This window comes from Muntiacus reevesi, chromosome 6, assembly GCF_963930625.1.
Source record: "Muntiacus reevesi chromosome 6, mMunRee1.1, whole genome shotgun sequence".
Classification (NCBI taxonomy): Eukaryota; Metazoa; Chordata; class Mammalia; order Artiodactyla; family Cervidae; genus Muntiacus; species Muntiacus reevesi.
Genome location: NC_089254.1, coordinates 11444733 through 11470141, shown reverse-complemented (window position 1 = coordinate 11470141; position 25409 = coordinate 11444733). Strand labels below are relative to the sequence as shown.

The 25409-nt window shown below is 37.2% G+C and overlaps 1 protein-coding gene across 6 annotated transcripts in view; it reads left to right on the top strand.

Moving 5' to 3' along the window:
• SGCE (sarcoglycan epsilon) overlaps positions 1-25409 on the top strand; it is a 71215-nt gene that overhangs the window by 27704 nt on the left and 18102 nt on the right. For all 6 annotated transcript variants that reach the window (XM_065939558.1, XM_065939559.1, XM_065939560.1 and 3 more), the window contains 4 exons: positions 336-493; positions 7879-7951; positions 13001-13199; positions 23945-24107. In XM_065939558.1, coding sequence (XP_065795630.1) covers positions 336-493; positions 7879-7951; positions 13001-13199; positions 23945-24107 — 593 coding nt within the window. The remainder of the gene's footprint in view (positions 1-335; positions 494-7878; positions 7952-13000; positions 13200-23944; positions 24108-25409) is intronic.

The window sequence follows — 25409 nt, the reverse complement described above, 5'->3', positions numbered from 1 at the left end:
GAAAGTTAGTTGTCTCATTGATAGACCTTCTCCAGTGCTATGTGACCCCCACGCCTCCCAAAAAAATTAAAGAAAGGAAAAGACAATTTGAAAAAAATTGCATGAATACACTTTCTTTGTTGCCTCAGATTTCTAAACAAACTAAACCACCAAAAAGATTTTTTTCTTTACATGAGGTCCTAATGTAAATTCTCAGATGGATTTCTTTTGATTTTATTTTATTTGCTACAAATGTTAAGAAAAGGCTTTTTAGACAGACATATATTTTGTTGAAACTATCAAAGCAACACGTGAAAATAACTGTTTTATATCTTACTTCTGTGTTTCTTACCTAGGTGAGATTAGTAATGATCCCATAACATTTAACACAAATTTAATGGGTTACCCAGACCGTCCTGGATGGCTTCGATATATCCAAAGGACACCATATAGTGATGGAGTCCTTTATGGGTCTCCAACAGCCGAAAATGTGGGGAAACCAACAGTCATTGAGGTAATTTACTTAGAAGGAGAAAAATTATATTCTTGTTTATTTGTAATTTGAGTTTCAAATGTAATTAAAATTATGTGGCAGTGGTTTTCAGTATTTTATTCATGGAAACACATGAGATAACATTTGGAAATATACCATTTCTTTCTGTTCATCTACAGAGTTTTCTGTTTCAGCTTTTATATAAAAAAGGGCAGTCTAAATTAGTGAAAAAAATTAAAAGACATTTAAAATAAATAGACTCCTATGAATTCTATTTAAGAAGATGAATGCACTTATTTCCTCCAAATTTTAATTTCAGATTTCATGTTCATTCAAATACAAGCATTTAAGCAGATGTCTTTTGAGCCCCTACCATGTACTGAGCGTTATGATAGGCGTCGATGGTAGAAAAATGAATAGTAGCCATCCCCTGCCATGTCTTACAGTTCTGAGGTTGAATCCCTGGAATGGAAACTCAGACTTAGCCAACACTGACATAACTGTTGCAGTAAGAAGGTGCTGTCTGATGCCGAGTTGTAAGAGGGTAAATAGAAATTCACTAAGTAGAAGGAAGGCTATTTTAGGAAGAAGATACAGCACATCAAAATCTTGGAGACATAAACAACCACATGGTCTTAGAGAACTTCAGGGGCTTTTAGAGGACAGCATGCATTCCAGAGGGCAACTGACGGGAACAGAAGTGTAGATGCTAATACAGGCAGATCTTGGGGGCTCTGTAAGCCATGCAGATACGTTTGACCTTGACTTTGGGAGTTATGGTGGTGCTATAATTAATCAGACTTTTATCAGTACCTGACATCATACCTGGAAGATATTAGAAATTAAGACAATAAGGACTTGCCTGGCAGTCCAGTGGTTAAATCCAGTAGTTAAGACTCCACATTTTCACTGCAGGGGACATGGGTTTGATCCCTGGTCAGGGAACTAAGATTCCACATGCCACATGGCATGGCCAAAAAAAAAAAGAAATTAAGACAGTAAAAACAATGATGACATCAAGCCTTTAATGGGAATTAATTTTCTTTTAATGAATGGATATAAGAGCTAAAAGTGTTTCACTCTTTACCTAACAAAATCAGAATTACACTGGCAATTAATGGCAAGAGAGGTCTACTACAGTTTTAGGCCTTAATGCCTCTAAGATCGTAAATTGGAATTTTTTAAAAAAAATTATTATTTTTAATTGAAGGATAATTGCTTTACAGTATGGTGTTGGTTTCCTCCAGACATCAGCGTGAGTCAGCCATAGGTTTACCTACGTCCCCTCCCTGTTGAACTTAACTCTCCAATTAGGTAAAGACTTGCTGGTAGTGAGCAAGGCGCCAGCATCGGAACTGCTTGTGAAATTGCCAGGGGTTTGTGCAGGTCATGGGTGGCATGTTTTCTACCACCAGAAATTTGTGGTAATTTTACAAATTCTCAGGAGGCTACATGCTTTGCGTTTTTCTTCAAAGTTTTAATCAGCCATGGGCTGTGGATATGAACTTCCATGTTGACTGAGAGAAGGTGTTTCTTCATCTGAACTGAAGTTTGTATTAACATGACTTTTCAATGATGTCTGTTTCTAAATCTGCTTTCTTAAGGCAGTGTTGATATAAGATAGAATATGTATAGATATAGGAAAGTTATTTGGAGTTATTGTCAAAATAATTTTTAAAATATTTAGTAAAGTTATAAAAGAAATATATAAATGGAAGTTACTACATTGCTAGATTCAACAAGAAAAACACAGTCACCTGGATAGATTCAAAGAAAGCATTTACTAAAATTCAACACCTCTTCTTGATAAGAAAAAAGAAACTCTGAGCAAACTAGGAGAACAATTGAGCTTCCTTAACCTAATAGTTTATATATTGAAACTAATAGCAAACATTGTTTTTTAATGGGAAAACACTAGGAGAATTCCATTTAAATTCAGGAACAAAACAAGAATAACTCCCTTTATCACATCTGTTACAGAGTATTTTAGAAATCCTATCTAGTGCAGTAAATAAAGAAAAATTTATAAGTGTTTGAAAGGAAGAAATGGAATTGTCAATGATATAAAGAGTCTGTAAGCTATTAAAATGTTAAGAAAGCCTGGCAGTAAGTTATAGGATTGATATAAAAAACTTAATTATATTTATTTATTAAATAACAAGTATTGAGAAAAATGAAAGTTTTTAAAAGATACCATTTTTAGTAATGAAATTCTAATGTACTTGGAATAAATCTAACAAAAGGTATATATGGGAAAAATTATAAAAATTCATTGATATTAAATAGCACCTGTATAAATAAAAAGCTATTCTATCATTCAGGGATAGGAAGACTCAAAATCCTGAAAGTATCGCTTTCTCCCTAATTGATCACTGCACTGATTCAGTGCAGTTCAAATAAAAACATCTCAACAGGTTATTTCACGAAAGTTGACAACTAAAATTGTCTAAGTCTAAAATTGATAAAGAAATTAATAACCAAGAAAAAACAAACAAGAAAAATCAAGACACTTTTAAAGAGGGAAAATAAGGGAGTAAGATTTCTTTCTTTTCCAGATATCAAGATTTATTGTGAATCTGTAGTAACCAATCATAAGTTTGTATTGATACAAGAATAGAGAAATTAACCAATGAATAAAATAGGGAGCCCAGAGACAGGTCCATTTACATAAAGAACAACAGTATATATCTGAAGAAATGGTGCCACATACCACAGATTAGGGAAAAGGAAGCCTATTGACTGAAACTCAGCTACATGGCAAACATAAAATTAGATTCTTACTTCCCAAGCAATACAAAACTCATGTCTAGGTATATTGAAGATTTAGCAAAATTTTAAGCTATTATATAAAAATGTAGATTTATCTCTGGGCTTTCTGTTTTGTTCCATTGATCTATATTTCTGTCTTTGTGCCCGTTCTATACTGTATCTTTATGACTGTAGCTTTGTGATATAGTCGGAAGTCAGGAAGTCAGAGATAAATCCATGCAGCTATGGACACCTTACCTTTGACAGAGGAGGCAAAAATATACAATAGAGAAAAGACAATCTCTTTAACAAGTGGTGCTGGGAAAACTGGTCAACCACCTGTAAAAGAATGAAACTAGAATACTTTCTAACACCATACACAAAAATAAACTCAAAATAGATTAAAGATCTAAATGTAAGACCAGAAACTATAAAACTCTTAGAGGAAAACATAGGCAGAACACTCTCTGACATAAATGACAGCAAGATCCTCAATGACCCACCTCCCAGAGTAATGGAAATAAAGACAAAAATAAACATATGGGACCTAATTAAATTTATAAGGTTTTGCACAATGAAGGAAACTATAAGCAAGGATAAAAGGCAACCTTTAGAATGGGAGAAAGTAACAGCAAACGAAACAGCTGACAAAGAATTACTCTCCAATATACAAGCAGCTCATACAGCTCAATTCCAGAAAAATAAACGACCCAGTCAAAAAGTGGGCCGAAGAACTAAACAGATGTTTCTCCAAAGAAGACATACAGATGGCTAACAAACACATGAAAAGATGCTCAACATCACTCACTCACTATTAGAGACATGCAAACTAAAACCACAATGAAGTACAGTCTCACACCAGTCAGAAGGGCTGCCCTCAAAAAGTCTACAAGCAGTAAATTCTGGAGAGGGTGTGGAGAAAAGGGAACCCTCTTACACTGTTGATAGGAGTACAAACTGATACAGCCACTAGGGAGAACAGTGTGGAGATTCTTTAAAACACTGGAAACAGAACTGCCATGTGACCCAGCAATCCCACTGCTGGGCATACGCACCGAGGAAACCAGATCTGAAAGAGACACGTGCACCCCAGTGTTCATCGCAGCACTGTTTACAATTGCTAGGACATGGGAGCCACCTAGATGTCCACTGGCAGATGAATGGGTAAGAAAGCTGTGGTACATATACACAATGGAATGTCACTCAGCTATAAAAAAGAACACATTTGAGTCAGTTCTAATGAGGTGGATGAAACTGGAGCCTACTATACAGAGTGAAGTAAGTCAGAAAGAGAAACACCAATACAGTGTACTAATGCATATATATGTAATTTAGAAAGATGGTAATGACTACCCTATATGCAAGACCACAAAAGAGACACAGATGTAAAGAACAGACTTTGGGGCTCTGTGGGAGAAGGCGAGGGTGGGATGATTTGAGAGAACAGCATTGAAACATGTATGTTACCATATGTGAAATAGATGTGTAGTGTAAGTTTGATGCATGAAGCAGGGCACCCAGAGCCAGAGGGATGGGGTGGGAAGGGTTTTCAGGATGGGGGGCACATGTACACCTGTGGCTGACTCACATCAATGTATGGCAAAAACCACCACAATATTGTAAAGTGATTAGCCTCCAATTAAAATAAATTAAGAAATGTAGAGGAGTATCTTTCTGAATTTGGGGGTAGGAAAGGATATCTTAAATAAAAGAGAAATACTTGATCAAGTTACCATATTAAATTTGTGAACTTCCATTCATCAAAAAAAAACTTTAAAGACAACCCACAAACTGGAAGATGATATTTGAAATATGTGTAACTGACTAATAATGAGTGTGTAAAATATGAAAACGGACACCTACAATTTCAGTAAGAAAAAGACATGAACAGACATTTTTACCAAAGAGAAGACATAAATGGCATTTAAGTAAAGAAGTTTACTTTCATCAATATAAGAAGGAATATTAAAATTAAGACTGCAGTGAGAATTTTACCCTCAGTAAAGTTCTTTGGCAGTGGATATGGGAATTGGAGTAATCACTTTGGAGATCAGAGTATTTTACATAGTTGAATAATATGGTACCCTATAATCTAGTCATCCCCCTTCTGCATATGACTTCAATACTTGCAGGGAATTCCCTGGCATGCCAGTGGTTAGGACTTAGGCTTTCACTGCTATGGCCTGGGGTTTAGTCACTGGTCGAGGAACTAGGATCCTGCAAGCCTCGTGGTGTGACCAAAATATAAAAAAAAGGAATATTTGCAAATGTCCAGCACCCAAGGGCATGCACAGTCATGTTCCTTGAGCAATGTTTGCCTGGGAAAACAGTGGAAACCCACAAACCAACCGAGACCCAGAAGTCCATCAACAAGAGAATAGATCAATAATTCCTGGAATTGTTATTTCACACAGTAAACACTTACACAGCAAAAATGAAGTTAGACTTGCCTGGCAGCATGAATAAATGCTTTAAACATAATGTTGGAAAAAACCCCAAACCTTTGAAGACTAGTTTATGATTTTTATAGAGTTCAAAAGCCATCAAAGTGCATAATGTATTTTAAACAAACATGCATGTATAATAAAACTATATTTAAAACTAATGGGATGATAAACACAAAATCCAAAGTGGTTTCTCTGGTGGGAGAGAGGCAAGAAGCTGGGACAGAAGAGAAACACATATGTTGAGCCATGATTCACAGGGGTTCATTATACCTTACTACCAACATATAAGGTTATGAATAAGTATCAAATAATATCTTTAAAAAAGGTGAAAACAACATATCTTTCATCTAACACTAGTAGTGTTTTATCTGTAAATAACTCATTTTACATCCATCTATAAAAACATATTTTCAGAATTTAAAAATATTCTGTTAATAATATAGTGAAAAGATTTTACATATCTTAAATATTTAGCCATTTACATCCATAATTTATTCAGTAGATATTTATTAAATATCTAAAATAAATCAGCCACTGTTTTAGAAATAGGGGATCCGAAAGTGTACACACGTGCATATCTCTTTGCTATGAAGGGCTTCACATCATGATAAGTAGACTTTGATAGATGATATTATAGTATTTAAATATCTCACTAGAAATGATAGAAGAATTGCATTCTTTTATAGCTATTAAAATTAAGCATTAAATATAAATCTGGATAATAAAATGCTTCCTCCTGATTTATGAAGAGGTTCTTCACTCTCTTATGTAGCCTATGATTTTAAAAAACTTGTTAGAATTATGGAATTTACAATAGTGAACTTTCTGATAATTATGGGAAGGCTGGCCAGAAAAATATTACCATTAATTTGAAAATGTATAACTCTTTTTCCCTGAGCATTATCCTTAAGATATTATAGCAAATAGTATTTAGTATTTTTTTCCATTGAGAACATGATTAAAATCTTGCAGAGTAAACTTTTAAACTCATGAGCATTCCCAAATGTCTTTTGCTTCTTTGCAAACAGTAATGCCCCATTTATATAAAGACTAGTCTTAATTTTAGTGTTTGGTTGTACACCTCACTGATCATGTGTCCCAACAGAGAGCAGCAACAAAGTCACTGAATCTAAAAGAAATCTGACAGATTGTGGAGAGAGAAGTTCTTTTATCTTGGTGGAATAATAAACTTTTCAGAATATGTACTTTTAAATATTATTAAAGTTTTAGAATTTTTAATTCCCAAATTCTGATTTTCACTGTTGTCTCAAATGATATTTCTGATGAGGGTGATATATTTAAAGCTCATATATGATGCTTAAAATCCTGATACTGGTTCTGAGTGTGCAAGATATTTTTGTCCTACTTTTTTATCTCCGTGTCAACAGTGGCTGCGATTACTGCCGGAAGGACAGTGCTGGGATGCTAAGACAATCATTTGGTTGTTGGTTTATTTTCTTTTTGAGGTACCGCAGGCCTGTCTGAGTGATTTCGTATCTGTTATAAAGTTAATTATTCTTAGATTTTCGAAGCCACATCCTGCTGTTGGCCTTTGCTTTGTTTGTTGTTTGCAGTGGCTATTTCTGAGTTGACTTTGATGTAAGTTCATTGACTCCACAAACATTTACTGATATTTTTTTGTGAAGGAATTGATTTGTGGTTTTGAGCACGTGCCATCAGACTGTGATCCCTACTGCTGTGTTCCATTGTGAGATATGATATCCAAAGGGGTCCTGACAGTCCCTGACTGGTTGGTGTGCAGTTTGGTACTAAATGCAGACAACACAGAGATGTGCTTGTTTTAAAGTGTACTTTCTGATATGATCCTTAAGTTCCATTCAAAAGTACAGAAATAGATTTTGTATGTTTTTTTTAATTCAAGTTTAGAATGGCTCTGGTAAGTAATTCATAATAGTTAATCCATTTACTAATGATGCATCTGCATTGCTACTGGCACTTAGTAGTCTTCCATAAAAGAGTTTTTCTGATTTTAACTTGTTTTAGCATGTTTAATAGACCTGACTAATTATCTACTTCCCATAATATTGCTAAAAGCTCTGATTCCTGTTGTTCAGAGAAGGAATATTTTGTAAGTATATAGACAAATAATGAAAATGGAAAGAACGACAATTTGTTTTCATTTAGCCCTTAATGAATTTCATTTTTCACATAACATTTCACTTCTTTAATATGACTTTCTTTTTCTAATAGATAACTGCCTATAATAGGCGTACCTTTGAGACTGCAAGGCACAATTTGATAATTAATATAATGTCAGCAGAAGGTAGGTATGGAAAAATACATTATTGATTGTTTCCTTATTTGCAAGAAGTATTTCACTTATATTTTATAGGTATATAAAATCTAGTTCAGGATTTTAAAACTCCACATACCTACCATACCTAATAAAATAGTAAAATGTTGAAAATGAAACTAAGCAATATTTAATTCATGACAAAATATCATGATTTGTTTTGGTGCTGAAAACCTCAGGATAGGGAGCCAAATATAGAGGCCACTTATTTCTCCAGGCCTTGGTTAAATCATCTGTTCAGTGGGACTTATAACATTCCTCTTGTAAGACTGAGGTAAGGAAGCGATAATTTAAGGCTCAAAATGTGCTTGACATAGGGCTGGTCATAGAATTCATCACTGGTATGATTCTACTTTAAAAGCTATCATAGCTTGTAGTCTAGTTGTATGTGATGATAAAGAGATGTCGATGGACAGAAATAAACCATCATTTGGGTCACAGTTTCCTTTCTAAATAGCTAAACATTTAGCTGGAGTAATTGCTAGAGTCCATCAGCAATTTAGAATTGAAAGTGAAATTGAACTCGCTCAGTCGTGTCGGACTCTTTGGGAGAAAAATGGACTGCAGCCTCCCAGGCTCCTCCGTCCATAGGATTTTCCAGGCAAGAGTACTGGAGTGGGTTGCCATTTTCTTCTCCAGGGGAATCTTCCCGACTCAGGGATTGAACCCGGCTCTCCTGCATTGCAGGCGGACGCTTTACCCTCTAAGACACCAGGGGTTTACACGTGCTCAAATTGGTAAGTGAGACCTTAGGATTTAGAAGGCTAGGAACACAAGAGTTACTCCAACACTTAGCATATTCTGATGCCATTTTGGCATTCAGTTGGGAAAGACATACCCCTAAAAATGTTGTGGTTAAAATTTATAAATCATGGGCTACTATACCAGATATCATTTATGAGGGTGATGGGAGAAGAACTGATACAATATTCCCTCCCACCTCAGCACGAAAAACAATTGTGTATCCTGGATAGGAAAATTCTTACTTCTATTTACTAGTACAACACATTTTATCAGGTCCTACTAATTTGGAATTCATAGTAATTCAGTAAAGGCTGTGTTTAAAGTTATCTTTACACTCTATGAAAGAAAGTAATTTCAATAGAAATGAAAATGTAATACAATACATAATTGAGGAGAATGCTTCATGATTTTGAACCCCTTGAGTTTTTCCTGTTGGCATTTTAGCTGTATTAATTGCAGACAACAAATGTGCTAGTTTAAAGTTTAAAATGACCTTTCCTAGTGGCTCAGTTGGTAAAGAATCTGCCTGTAATGCAATAGACCTAGGTTCTATCCCCGGGTTGGGAAGATCCCCTGGAGAAGGAAATGGCAACCCACTCCAGTACTCTTGCCTGGAGAATTCCATGGACAGAGGAGCCGGGTAGGTTAGAGTCCATGGGACTGCAAAGAGTTGAACACCACCGTGCGACTTTCCCTGTTCCTTTCATGTATGAGAAGAAAGTCCAAGTGCCCATTGCTCTGGCCAGGACAGAAGATACTCTGTCCCTGTTTCCACTTCCCAAGGGCTTTTGTAAGGTACTCATATTTGGATTAAGGAGATTTTTACTCTTTATTCTAATTGTAATTGAGTACTTGCATCCAGCCCAAGCAGTCCATGTAAAACTGGAATATCCTTAATGAGCAGAATGATTGTGATATTTACCCTTTCCTTGGGAATCCATCAGTTTAGTTATATACTTATATTACAGTGGACTTGGACCACTAACCACACTAGTGTGTTCTCCAAGGGACTCAGAAATTTTTTGCAAGGTATGGGAATCCCTACAAGCAAAGAGTTGAACACGACTTAGCGACGGAACAACAACAACAACAAACTGAAACATAACCTGGCCTGTGGTTTGAACTGCTTTCTTTTCAAGTCTGGTCTTGGTCCAGTCGACACAGAATATATCCTAACAGGTGATGCTGACGTGTGGGAACCATATTCAAGCAGATACTAATGGAAGACTGCTAGTGACTATAGGATTGAAAGTTGGCCTGAGGGGTATTTATCTAAGTCAGGGTTGGGAGAGGACGAATATCTGGGTTTAGAAAGCCTCCTTTTATAGATGGTTAGATTGCATTAGATGCAAGAGTGAGGGGAGGAGAAGGAGGGGGGACAGAGGGTGAGATGGTTGGATGGCCTCACAGGCTCACTGGACATGAATTTGAGCAAACTCCAGGAGATCGAGGAGCACAGAGGAGCATGGTGTGCCTGCCACTCATGGGGTCACAAAGAGTCGGACACAACTGAGGAAGTGGACGACAGCAGTGGCCAAAACTCGGAAAACCAGGGTACCAACAGGCAGGCATTTTGCTTCTCTTCTTGATGGAATGCATGTGGTCACTAGGGTGTGCGTCTGCCGGCATGACCTGTACGTGGCCATTGCTCCCAGATCAGGTGAGGAAAAGCAGTAACAGGAGTTGAGTATCAGGATAACCATGCTCAGTTCTGTCTCCTGCTCTGGGAGATCTAATGGGAAATGAGTCGTGTAGAATCACACAACGTGAAGCTCAAGGAGAGGACGTAGAGTGATTCTCTAAATCAGGTTTTAGTGCCAGCACTCTGTTGGCCTACTGTTCCCTTGGCCTCTGGGATGTCCAAATATAGCAGGCACGGGATTTCCCCAAAGTTAGAAAGCTCCCATGACTCATCTCTGGGAGACCTGGCAAGAGCGCTTGGCTGGGTAGATGGCAGGCAACTTCCACTGCCTGGAGCCGTGGAGGGCGTGGCGGCCGCCAGCCTCTTTAGGAGCCATGGAAGGTCACAGGCATTAGGGAAAGCCAGGGAACAGCTCTCCAAGGAGGAGCCTTGATGATAAACAGGAAAAGTTTTGCATGCTTTTTTTTTTGACAAGTGGATATAAAAACACTGAATGAAGTGAATAGATGATAGAATTCTAGCCTACTCAACAAACTATACTTGGCATTATTTATAAATATTATTTATTGCCAAGAAACTGTTCTTCCTGACATTTTTCTGCATGACTGTTTCTCAGTATGGGGCGGGCAATGTAACATGATTAAGCTACTGTTTATCTATATAAAACAGGAAATGTATCTGTATAAAACAGGAAACTTATCTACATTAAAGAGAATAAACAGCATATTTTAGAAGATTACAGATGGGCTATACATCAAACAAATCTAACAAAATCATAAGCAGAATAAATTACAGTGTAGGAGAAGAGTGAAGAGCCTTCTGTGATTAGGGTTTTGAAAATCTTTAGAGACACTACATTCCAGAAAACTCTCCTGAAAACTCTAGAGCCAGAATATCTCCTGACTTCAGCTCTGGCATCAAATGTCCTTTAATATTAAAGAGGTTTCATAATAAATGAGGTCATCAAGGTTTCAGTTATTTATTGTATAATTTAAATTTTTTGTTTATTAAATAAGAATGGACAGATAGCACATGAGTTATAATAAGTCAGAAGGGAAAAGACCCTGGTGCTGGGAAAGATTGAGGGCAGGAGGAGAAGGGGACGACAGAGGATGACATGGTTGGATGGCATCACTGACTCAACGGACATGAGTTTGAGCAAGCTCTGGGAGTTGGTGATGGACAGGGAAGCCTGGCGTGCTGCAGTCCATGGGGTCACAGAGTTGGACACGACTGAGCGACTGAACAACAACAACTATACATCATATAACTATTATTGGGGACTTTAAATCTGTGGACAGTCCAGAAATTTTCACTGCAGAATCCAAATAAGTAACCTGTGCCTATTATTATAATAATTGCTAAAGTTTAATATTTTCTAAGTTCTTACTGTATATTGGGAACTCTGGTGAGCACTTTACATACACAATCTCTTTTAGCTTAGGTAAAAATCATGTGAGGTAAGTTCATATAATCTAAAAATTAGCTTCCTCTTCTGAAAGTATGGAGAAAAATACAAGTGCCTAGTCACTTTCTGGTTGTGAGTGTTAAATATGGTAATTTACCTGTTTCCCTTAGCAGGACCTACCTCAGAGTATTAAAAGAAAGTAGCTTTTATTATTACAGAAATATTACAATACAAGAAGAAAGCTATTCTTTGTCTTAATAGAACAGTCAGAATATAGGAAATGGCAGTTTGTAATTCAAGACTAACATTCGAGAAACTGAAATTAATTATATTTATTTCAAGTTTCTTATATTGAGAGTCTGAATTGGACATTGGACTGGCTTAAAATATTCTTTTTGGCATCTTTAGAGAGAAATTATTGATGAGACATTGAGGAGGAAAAAAGCTAAGTAAATCTCTAACAATGTGAGATATGGAATTTCATGAGAAATTTTAAATACGATTTCTCTAGAATATCTAATTATGGAGTGATCCAAAGAATGAAATAGTTATGATTTCAAAGTACTTGTTGAAAATTCAGTCAATATTTGTTTTCATTAAATTTAATGTTTAGCATGCTATAAAAAGATCAGTAATACTGCAAATTAAAAATATGGTTTTCCATATTGTATATAAGCAACCCACAAACAAGTCCAGGTATTTTGTCCTATCTTCTCTGTTCGAAATGATATTGTTCTGTGTCTCAGCTTCCTCCTCTGTTCACATAGAAATAGCACTGCCTAGGATTGTAATGATTAAATTAAACAGTGTGAAAAAGATCTGTCAACTTTAAAACACTACAAACACGAAGTATTTTTCTCAGTTCTGGAAATGCTGCTTCTACCTGGGTACGTTGGCCAGGTGAGAAGGCTGGCAGTCACTGGCAAGTTAGAGACAGATATGAGATTTGGCATTTTTTCCTTTTCTTTGTTTGTTTCTCTTTCCTATAATTATGAACTACCCTGCTGTCCCTTGGATTTGATTACATCATAGATAAAATTCTGGGTCAAATGTATGTGGTGTTTTTAGAGATAGCCTCTGTTACACGGAAAGCCTTTGAAGTCAGGAATAATATTGTTCCCCAAGCCAGGACTGTGACACGTCAACAAATCTCATCGTTGTTTTGTTTCCCTTTCAAAAGACTCCCTCATTAAAGGTGTGCATACCCTTTTCCCACCAAAATTAGACTTCCCGTTACCCTATCAAGCAGAATTCTTCATTAAAAATATGAACGTAGAAGAAATGCTGGCCAGCGAGGTTCTTGGAGACTTCCTGGGGGCCGTGAAAAATGTGTGGCAGCCCGAGCGCCTGAACGCCATAAACATCACGTCGGCCCTCGACCGGGGTGGCCGGGTCCCCCTGCCCATCAACGACATGAAGGAGGGGTAAGTGGACTTCATCTCATCGCCCTAAGTGTGGATTTTTAAATGTGGCGATATTATCAAACTTAGTGCAGATGGGAGAGGGCCTGTGGCATTTTTCTTTTTAATAAGCGATAGATATTGCAGAGATGTGAAAAAAAAAATAGCAATTTTCTGTATTGACAAAGAGGTTACGTTAATGGTCCTTTATATCTGATGTTCCAGGTCCTTTGAAAGCTAATTGTAGATCAGGACTTGCATCATAAATTACAGTGCTGAGGCTTTTTTGTACCTTCTGTAGAGAAGCTGATTATTTAGGGCCCCGAGTTTCAAAGGAAATTGATGCCCCAGTTATCAGCTGCAGGACATACAGATTGCTGTAACTTTATTCTAGGAAACTATTTCTTCGCCTTTAACATTCTTTCCACCATGTGGCGGTGATTGATGACTGGGTGGATGTGAAGCCCATTCCTAAAGCCTGGCCTTGTCACTCACAAGCTGGGTAACACTGGGCAAACTGCTGCACCCCTCTGGGCTTCAGCTTCCTCGTCTGCTCCAATGGGAGCGACCTCGGGGTTGTTGTGAGGATTAAAGAGACAATGCATTTGAAAGGGACTTGTCGATTCTCAAGTCTTACAGATATAGAATGTGACTTACACCCTTGTAGGGGTTATAAAATACTTATACCTGAGTACAATGAATGCCCACATCAATGGAATTTTGCTCTTTAATTTCAAATCTGCAAGTTGAGGTGGATCTGCTTTTTTTAAAAAAACTAAATCCTGTAAAAGTACGAGATACAGAATAAATCACATTGTGCGTAACATATCCTTTTCTAACTCCTCCTTTATCCATATTCTTGGTAACATTTATACAGAGGACATCTGGAATTAACCAGAATGTCTGGATTAATAAGAATCAAATTTAAGGGCAACTTCGAGGGAGAACTTTGTTGAAAATAAGGGAAGAAATCCCAAATAGACACAGATAAGGTAGGGGGAGTAGTCAGAAAGGGGATGGAAGCATAAGCAATGACCTGTGAAGTCCAACTTACAAATTTCAGAATTAAGTTGTATCCCGTATGGCACAATAATGGGTTTTTGAAGTCAGTCAAGCATACCTGCAAGTGTTCGGAGAAAAATAGTGGCTTTATTTCTTGCCCGTCTTCTGGTTGGCTGTCTCTGTGAAAACAGAATTCTAGGCTTAACATTTTACTTCAGAGGTACAACATGGATCTTTTTCCCAGTGAGTAATTAAAGTAGAACCATAGGAGGAGATGAACAGGAGTATCTCCCCTGAAGACGTTCTCCAAATGTGGAGTCTGTTGAAGGAATGTTGATTGATTTGGCTCTGTTGGGCCTTAGCTGTGCCATCTAGGATCTGTGGTTGCCGTACACAGGCTAGTTGTGGCATCTGAGCTCAGAAGTCGGAGTGCACAGACTTAGTTTCTCCATGGCATATGGCATTGTAGTTCTCCCACCAGGGATCGAACCCACGTCCCCTGCATTGCAAGGTAAATTCTTAGCCAGTGGACTGCCAGGGAAGTCCCTGGAGTCTTTTCAACAGTTTCTTAAAGTAATGTGTTGTTAAAACAATGACCAAAAGATGCTGGAGGAAGCAACAGGGAAACCAGTCGTTGGTAGAGTTTGCTGTAGTCGTGCTTTCTTCTGGACTCACCCCTTCCCTAATCAGTAGTGTAGGCGCCACCACGAGACTATAATTAAGGGCCTTCCTGGTGGCTCAGCTGGTAAAGAATCTGCCTGCAATGCGGGAGACCTGGGTTCACTCCCTGGGTCTGGAAGATCCCCTGGAGGAAGGCATGGCACCCCACTCCAGCATTCTTGCCTGGAGGATCTCTTTGGACAGGGCAGCCTGGCAGGCTCCAGTCCATGGGGGTGCAAAGAGTTGGACGTGACTGGGTGGCTAAGCATAGCACAGAGACTAAATTGAGCTAACACCTCTCTAAACCAAACTCGGACTTAAAACAGTACGGTTCAAATGTGTCTAGCTTGAGAATTGCCAGTAGAGATTTATTTTAAAAATATACCTAGGTTCCTGGCCTCTGATCCCCCCCTAGAGATTCTGGATCTTTTGAGTCTAGGGCTGGGCCTGAGCATGTGAGTCTAAATTAAGAACAGAATTTTTTGTCCTACAAGTACTTGTTGGAGAATCCAGTCATTAGCTGACTGACCCCTAGCACCTGCTAGCAGAAGGCATGTGTTGTCAGCCCCATGGCATTTATTTGGACCCTGTTGTCTCAGATCCCTTCCCAACTAGAAATGCTTTCCATGAGTTTCAATTTAATGTTAAGCTGTCACCTTTACAAAGTATTCATATGGTAAGTCATTTAAAATAGAATTTCTATAAATTGTACCCACTGCCAACTTTATTACTCTAGTGTACCTATATGAGCACCAATGCAGTAAGATCCTACTTGAGTATAATTGCATAAGAAAAATTTGTCCTTGGAAATAATTTTGCATATTTTCTTTGGTTGTTATGTAATGTCAAGGTAACAAAAATAGGTTTTTTTTTTTTTTTACCCTATTTGCCTTAAATTTATAATAAATTCAGTGCTTAACTCACCTCTTGTGCCTTCCTTCCTTTTTAATGGTGAATATCATGATTCTTAATTCACTTGTTGAACTTTTGCGGGGGGCTTCCTAGGTGGCTCAGCAGTAAAGAATTCACCTGCAGTGCAGGAGATGTGGGTTCAATCCCTGGTCAGGAAGATCCCCTGGACGAGGAAATGGCAACCCACTCCAGTATTCTTGCCTGAGAAATCCCATGGACAGAGGTGCCTGGTGGGCTGCAGTCCATGGGGTCATAAAAGAATTGGATGTGACTTAGTGACCGAGCAACAACATCATGATTCCTAATCCACTTAGTAAACTTTTTGCCTCTGTACTTTTGAAAGTAACATGGCTTATAAATGTCGTTAAAAATGAAATACTGGAAAGATCAAGCATATGGTCAGAGATGCAGAGGAATCGCATCACTTTTCTAAAATTTTATTTAAAAATATACTTCAGAAGTATTAAACACCTACTAACTGTGTTCTGCTTTATACTTTGAGTGAGTCTCAGTCCGTGATTTTAAAAAATCTCCTTAAATTGTTTCCTATTATGATGCATGGCAGCCACAATTTACTAACTGAAAATTTTTCCACGTTAGTCAAACTCACAGCAGATGGCCAAGAGGAGCGCTCAGTAGTAGACCCTCAGAGTAAGCCTCCAGCCCTTCTATAGCCCACAGTGCCATTAAGTATCAGTCACCAGGAGTTCCTGCTACAGCGCCCAAGCCCCTCGTCCTGCTTGATGTGCATTTTTCCCCCTCATTTCTGCAGACCTCACTGACAGCTTTTAAACTTCTAAATTTAACAGAAACCAGTGGAAAGATTTCCTTCAGGGTGAATAAGCTCCTGCAAAGGAAAGCTGAACCTCCTGAAAAGATTCCCTTTCACTTTCCAGCCCCATAACCCCAGGGCAACGGAGCGCTCTCTCTGGGTGTGGTCTCATGGCTGCTTTTGCTCCTGACGTTGAGCCGGAGACTGAGGACTGGCGGATGCATTTAGCCTGGGATAAAGCTGGGGGAAAGAGGAGCAGGTTCATATTTCAGTCTGGGCACAGCGTAGCTGCCAACTCAGGGTGAGTGATGTGGTGTAAATGGTGGTTATGAAGGGAATGATGGGGTGTGAGGATTAAAGAATATACTCACTTTTCATAAGAGATTGTCAAACCTACCACTGTTTCCTCTGGTTACCAAAGCCTGTGGATCTAGCCTCAATCAGCAACAGAGAATCCTACTTTATTCTCTAGACAATGTCACGGAGTGTGCCCTCTAATTAATTGTCTGCTTTTTGCCCTGGAAAGGGCTCAAAGAGAAGTCACACTTGGAGAAGAAAATGTAAGTCAGAGGCTGCCAAAGGCTCATCTGATGCAAGGCCGTGGTCCTGGGCCAGTCTGTAGTGCTCAGTCAGTCCTCATCTTTGGTGGTTTGTGAGATAGTCTTTTATTCTTAAATAATGTGCCTCCTATATTTTTGATGCAGCTATTCTTTCTTTTATGGAATGATGATAAGAGATTGGAATTTTTGAGCTTTTAATAATAAAATTGGAAGCCAATATAACCCCATTTTTATAAATATAAAAATATGTCAATTAAAAAAATCCATGCAACTCTGTACCTATATGTCTATAACTATATGTCTTTAGTTTCTGTTCTTCTAAGTTCTAGGCATAGATTGATTTTTTTTCTTCCATTGTTTAGCATCTAGTAAAATTTTTTTATAGGGGAATAATGTATTACTCTCTAGGGTATAGTGATTTAAAGAGTACAGTTGAAACATATACATTACCATATGTAAAATAGGCAGCCAGTGGGAATTTGCTGTCTGATGCAGGAAACTCAAAACCAGTGCTCTGTGACAAGCTAGAGGGATGGGATGGCTGATTCATGTTGATGTATGGCAGAAACCATCACTAGATTATAAAGTAATTATCCTCCAATTAAAAATACAATTCAATTTTAAAAATAAAGAGTATAGTCTATGCTCACATCTCTTAGGAACCAGAAAATAATCAGATAACTAGAAAACAGTGTTGTATGTGTCGTAGTTAAGGTATTCATGGAGATGACTCCTCCCCCACTTCTGGTCCATGTCAGAGGGTTCATAAAGTTGATGAGGTTTAAAATATGAGTGCAAATTAGCCATCCTAAAGGAAACCAGTCCTGAATGTTCGTTGAAAAGACTGATGCTGAAGGTGAAACTCCAATACTTTGGCCACCTGATGTGGAGAACTGACTCATTTGAAAAGACCCTGATGCTGGGAAAGATTGAAGGCAGGAGGAGAAGGGGACAACAGAGGATGAAATGGTTGGGTGGCATCACCGACTCAATGGACATGAGTTTGAGTAAGTTCTGGGAGTTCGTGATGGACAGGGAGGCCTGGCGTGCTGCAGTCCATGGGGTCGCCGAGAGTCGGATGTGACTGAGCGACTGAGCTGAACTGAAATGAACAAATTAGCCAGCTCAAAAAATGATAAAGGGATAATTTGGGCAGAGGGAGTAGCTTGAACAAGAGTCGTTAGGTAGGAAGAAGCCCAGTGGATTTGGAAAGCTGCTTTGTGTGTGCAAATGGGGAACAGGGACCAACAAATAATAATGACCAAAAAGGCAAAGACCAGGCCATGTGAAGACCTCATACTCCAGGAAGAATTGTTTAAATTTTATCTCGTGTAGCACTAGGGATCTTGCAAACAATCATGTATGTTAACATTTTCATTTTAGCAAGTTAGCCTGCTGAGCCCCACTGCACTGCACGAGCTAAAAGAGTAGATCGAACCCAAATGCCTCCTTTGTTCAAGCAAGAAAGTCCTCCCACAGAATCCCCCAGAAAGGTCTGAGTCTTGGGTGCCAGTTGATAAGATCATTCTTCCCTTCTTCAGTAAAGAGGAGTAACAAACAGTAGTAGAAGTAGAGTCTAGAAATGACCTCTATTCTTTATTTTTTATTGTGAATTAGATGCTTTATTTAGTCTTACGTCTTCTTTGTTTTTCATCTTATTTTTTAATTGATTGATATGCACAGAACAGAGGAGTGGGGTCAAGGACAGAGGCAAGAATCAAAATGCATTTTAAGAGCTCAGGAGTTCCCAGGCAGCATGTAACGTACCTGGACACTTTCTTCTCTAAACCATCCTCTGTCTCTTATGTACATAAAATCATGAATAAAATACATTCATCACTTGGACGACTAAGTAAAAAATATAATCATTGGATCTGTTTATCTGACTATTGCTGGAAAAACAGGAGAGTTTTGACATAATATTTTTTACCTGCAACATGGTTCTCCACTTTGTATGTGTAAAGACCATAGTAAATGGGTTTTACCTCAAGAGAAATTGAGTTGTTCAAATTGGAAGAAAAAAATTCTTCACAGGAGCAAGTTTTATTTAGACTACTCAATTCCTAAGATTATGAGTCACCATGTTTTGTTAACATTTGCTTGAGAGCCTTGTACTTGATAATACACTGCCATGCCATCTGTTTACATATGTTTGAAAGCTTGAAAGCATGGCTAAGATCATAAATGTAAAGATCATCCTCATTTCTCTCCATAAACATTTTGAATTTCTGCTTATTAAAAAGCTAGCCTATCAAAATAGCTGTAAATCAAAAACTGCATATCAAAGATCTAGGAAAATAGCAGATTATGAAAAATTTATTTCAGCATGTATAGCATGAAATTATAATTATTATACATGGCCTGATACAAATTTGTCTTTTAAAAAGCCAAGATGTTAAAACTTACTGGCTGTACAAAAAAAAAACCCAATAAATACCTATTTTTTAACCCAAAAGTCTAATCCAGTACCTACTTCTCTTGAGTAGTCTGTTTGCAATTTTTAAATTAGCTTGTTTATTTTTCCAGTTTTGTTATAATTGATGATATAACATTGGATAAGTTTAAGGTGCATAGCATGAAGATTTGGTATAAGTATATGTTATGAAGTGATCACCACAATAACTTCAGATAACATCCATTACCTCACAATTAGTTTCTATTTTCTTGTGATGAGAACTTGTAAGAACAACTTTCTTACTTTCAAATATACAAATGCTTCTATGTCTAAACTGGTATCACCATGCTACAAATAGACTCCCTGAGGACAGGGGGAGAGGCTGAGTTCCAGGCGAATAGTCAAGGGGCTCTTGCTTCACTCCCTGTGACTAGACCGGGGATGTTGGCTCTGGGAAGGCGCAGAGTGGACAGGTGTGCGTGAGAGTGTTTCAGGGTAAATGTCAGAGACAGATGATAGGGAAAAGGACAGGAGTCAATGATGTTGGGGCTTGAGCACCTGCCCTTGCCAATCACTGAGAGAGAAGATGGAAGGGGCAACAGGTGGAGGTGGGATGGGGTGATGATGAGCTCAGTTCAGAACATAGTAAGTTTGTGAAGCTGCTGTTATCATCCAAGTGGGGATGAAAGTAATTTGGCAGTATGTGTCAACTGTCATAAAAATGTTTCCACTTCTAGGCATCTCTTTTAAGATAGTAATGTTAAAGAATGTGCACAGAGATCATCTTTACAGTATTATTTATAACATCAAAACATTAGAAGAAACTTATGTGGCCAACTCTGAAATAATTATGAATAAACCATGTGCACTTAAAAATTATATTCCTATAAAAAAAGTAATTACAAAGACTATAAAATATGGAAAATGCTTATGAGGAAAATGCTTATGATGTATTAAATGAAAAAGTGGGATACAAAATTATATTTTGGAGATGATTGCAATTAGGTTAAAATATATGCACTTGAAAAGTATTCTGCAAGGTACATTGGAAAATGAAAATCATGATCTTGGTAATAGAAATTAATTGTTTTTATATCCCAAGTTTTATGTAATGTTTTTATATTGCTTTTATAATTTGAGGGAAAAAAATAAAACACTTCAGAGCACCCAAAACTTATGCTTATGCCTATTTATGTTATCTTGAAGTGAATTAATTTAAAACCTTACTAATTATAAATGCAAATCAATGTTATGTAAAAGCAAGATGACTTTTAACAATTTTTGAAATATTTAATTTCTGTATTTACAAATATATTTCACAGTTATCAAGGAAAAATATGGTCTTTGCAAGGCAGTTAATAAGGGGATAGAAATTGGCTTAATATGAAGCTTAAAAGTAACAAGTTGTTCTAAATGGAATATATTTCTCTCTTAAGATTTTTATTGCAGAGTAGTTGATTTACAATATTGTATTAGTTTCAAGTATGCAGCAAAGTGAATCAGTTATACATATATGTATATCTGCTCTTTTTCAGATTCTTGTTCAACATAGGTCATTACAGAGTATTAAGTAGAGTGGCCTGTTCTATGCAGTAGATCCTTATTCGTTATCTATTTTTTACGTAGTAATGTGTATATGTCAATTCCAATCTCCCAGTTTATGCCTTCTCGCACCCTCTACCCTTTACCTTCCCACCAGTAACTATGAGTTTGTTTTCTACATCTGTAACTTTATTTCTGTTTTATTAGTAAGTTTATCTGTACTATTTTTTAGATTCTGTTATAAGTGATACCATATGATGTTCGTCTCTCTGTCTGACTTAACTCAAGTTTGACGATCTCCAGGGCCACCCATGCTGCAGCAGATATTATTTTGTTCTTTTTTATGAAGGAGCAATATTCCTGTAAATGGAATGTATTTCTACTCACTAATCATGTGAATTCTTTACCAGTGGTTTCTTACATCGACTTTTTCTGAACTTTTTCTGAAATTTTTGACTTGACATAAAGCGCATCCAGATGAATCTGTGTAATTGTGCTCTGGGACACAGCTGTTAATTAAGGGTGTGGCTTCATAGTAACATAACTTTGAATTTTTGTGCCCTGCTTTTATTTCACTTCATTAAAAAACAGCTTTATTGAGATATATTTTACATATTATACAATTCACCTATTTAAAGTATATATAACTCAGTGTATTTTAGTTTATTAACAAAGTTGTACAATTATTACCACAGTCAATTTTAGAGCATTTTTATCCTTCTAACACTCCCTTCTCACTCCCATTAGCAGTCACCACCACTACAACCCCTGACTCTAGGCAACCGCAATTTACTTACTTGCTGTCTCTATGAATTTGCCTATTCTGGGCATTTCATATCAATGGAATCACACAATATGTGGTCCTTTGGGACCAAAGTCTTTCACTTAGCATATTGTTTTCAAGGGTCATCCATGTTGTAGTATGTACACGTACTTCATTGCTTTTTTTGGATGAGTAATATTATATGGATATTTTACTTTTTATCCATTTGATGGTTGATGAGTACTTAAATTTTTTCTACTTATTGACTATTATGAAGAATGTTGCTATGAACTTTTCTGTACAAGGTTTTTGATAGATGTATTTAAATTTCTCTTACGGTATGTACTTAGGAATGAAATGGCTACATCATATAATAACTCTGTATTTAATCTTTTGAGGAACTGCCAGGGTGTTTTCCAAAGTGGTTGCACCATTTTACATTCCCAGCAGTAGAGTAGAAGAGCTCTAATTTCTCTACATCATGGGCAGCACTTCCTGTTGTCTGTATTTTTCAATATAGCCATTCTAATGGATGTGAAGTAGTATCTCATTGTGGTTTTGATGTCTGTTTTGCTGATGATAATGATGTTGAACATTGTTTCATGCACTTATTGGACATTTGTATCTCTTCTTTGGAGACATATATATTCAGATCCTTTGTCATTTTAAAATTGGGTTATTTGTCATTTTGTTATGGAGTTGTTAGAGTCTTCTATATGTTATAGGTGTAAGTCCTTTATTAGATGTATGATTTGTAAATATTTTCTTTCATTCTATGGGTTGCCTTTTCACTTTTTTGATGATGCCCTTTGAAGCACGAAGTTTTAAACTTTGATAAAATACAGTTAATTTTTTTCCTGTGGTTGCTGGAACTTTCTGTGTCATAACTAAGAAACTACTGCCTAATCCAAGGCCATTAAAATTTGTTCCTGCTTTCTTCTCAGAGTTTAATTGTTTTGGCCCTTACATTAAGCTTTTGATTTTTTTTTTTTGAGTCAGTTTTTTATATGGTGTGAGGTAGGGGTCCAGTTTATTGCTTTTGCATGTGGGTATCCAGCTGTTCTAAAGTACCATTGTAAAGACCGTTCTTTCCCTCATTGAATTGTTTTGGCACCCGTGACAAAATCAATTTGCTAAAGATTTTATTTTTGGACTCTGAATTCTAGTTCATTGATTTACATGCCAAGCCTTATTGATAGTACCACATTCTCCTTATTCCTATTGCTTTGTGGTAAGTTTTGAAATTGGTAATTGTGGGTCTTCCAACTGTGTTTTTCTTTTTTCAAGAATTTTGTGTGGGTCACTTGAATTTTCATATGAATTTTAGGATCAGTTTGTCAATTTCTGTAAAAAAGCAGGAATTTTGATGGGTTTATTCCATTTATAAGTAATTATGGCACTGTCATTAAGAAAAGAAATAATATTTATTTAGAGTAATTTTCTGGTTTTCCCTTTTCTTTTGAAAAGACCTTTGAAATTCCTAGCTGCTCAAGCTGCTCCAAGATTAAACACTATTATCTCTGTCTTCTCTTTTATTATGAAACTCTTGTTAGTCAATTGAGTTCCCCTAGTTGCCAAGATACATATCAAGAAAATAAATTTTGTTTGCCTAATTTGTGTTTACCAAACAGTAGTTTTTCGTCTTACATTAGCTTCTTAGATAAAGATTTAGAGACCTTGTGTGAGGAATCTAACAGTCAGGATGTCTGTGCAGTAGAAAAGCCTGAAACGGTTAGAAAGAATAGATCTCCTGCAGTTCCACAAGCCAGGATGTAGTATCACAATCTTATTAAAATGAAATTAGATGAAGAATTATTACTGATAATTATCTTAGTGATGATATTATTTAAACAATTTAAGAATATTTTGAATGGAGTCTATCAAACCTAATCAAATGTGATACAGGGTGAAAAAATTTTTAGAAAGTAACAGAGTCAAGAGAGTGTCTGTCCACCGAAGCACTCAGTAAATATTGGTTGAATAAAGGAAAGAATGAAAAGAAGCCCCTACATGAATCACTGCTTTTAAAGCCCAGGCCCCTACCTTAGGGATGATTCTAGATAATCCCTCAATTCAAAAGGATAAATCCTGCTTTCAGGGTAGATTTATTTCAGTGTTTCCAATTTTCTTAAAGGATAACCTGAGAGTTTCACATTTTTGCAGCGTTTATGTCATGGTTGGTGCCGACGTCCCGTTTTCTTCTTGTTTACGAGAAGTTGAAAATCCACAGAATCAATTGAGATGCAGTCAAGAAATGGAGCCTGTGATAACATGTGACAAAAAATTCCGTACTCAATTTTACATTGACTGGTGCAAAATCTCATTGGTGAGTTTCTATTTTGTTTTTACAACTATAACTATCAGTGATGTGGCCGAAGATAGCATTTGACTAAAACCTGAACTGCTTTTAGGAACATATCCCGGGTTTCCTTTGTTAACTGCAGTTGACGTCCCTTGACTTTTAAGGGTTTGGTGAGACCGTTGACAGTGCATGTGTTTAAGAAATTGTACCTCCACTTTTGTACTCAGTCTACTCTTGATTACTTGTTGGGGCCGGATTAGCTTGGCAGGTGGTCTGAACGATCCCCCGGACATCCAGGTGGCTACTAAGTCAAGTGTTGGAGTCAGTGTAATATGGGCAGGAAGCCTCAAATATGCTGCCTTGGCCCACTTTGGAAGGCAAGACTGGAGTGCAATGATAAATCTGAAAATAAAGCAAAATTGTGCTATGATTCGGTGTCCTGGAAACTCATTGTCGGGAAAGATCAAAGAATAAAAGGAAGAGGAAAGTTAGAATCTTACCCAGAGCCCCTTAAATATTAATTTTTTTCCCCGAATCATTTTTTAATTAGCATGCTCAAAGACTTAGGAACATATGAGTAAGATTTCATGTGTATGTCAGATACATATGATATTGTACATATAATTTCTGTTATATTTTTGATCCTCCTTTCTGGAAGTTAGTTTACTTGTCTAGTGACCCTTAGATTTAACTTCAGTCCACTCTTAAAGATGGTGGTGAGTTAGGTCTAAGTTTAAAGTTGACATTTAACAAAGTTACTGACGCATAAACACAACTGTCACGTGATGTCTTAGAAAACCAGCTGCAGGCGCCTTTCCCAGATGCGGGACGGGAGAACACCCTGCTCACACTGAAGCACTTAGCACCCGTGGCCCTGCGCCCCAGACTCCTCTTTCCAGGTCACATGTGCCTTAGGAAAATAGTGCTCTTTCTTTCTCGGTTTTGGCAAATTCAGTAGAAGTATGCAGATGCTGTGTGGTTTATGTGTTCTATTCGATGAATGTTGAATTTGCAAAGCTCAATATTTTGGCCATGTGCTAATGATAAGAAGGGCACAACAGATGGAGTGGCTACAGTCGTACCTTAAATAGGTGCCTCTCATCAGAGCAGTAGACAGACAACCCTGGTGATGCCGTTATCCCTGTGCTTGAGCTGTACACTATTCATGTTTAGGAAAATTATCTAATTTCTAAAGGGTTAAAAATGACATGCTTTGAAGACTGCATTTTCTGTGGCGAGACTGCATAAAAAGAAAGGTTGGGAATTTTTGTTTTTTCCTTTTGCATGTATGTATGTATAGGTTACATCTTACCACAGAAGATTTCA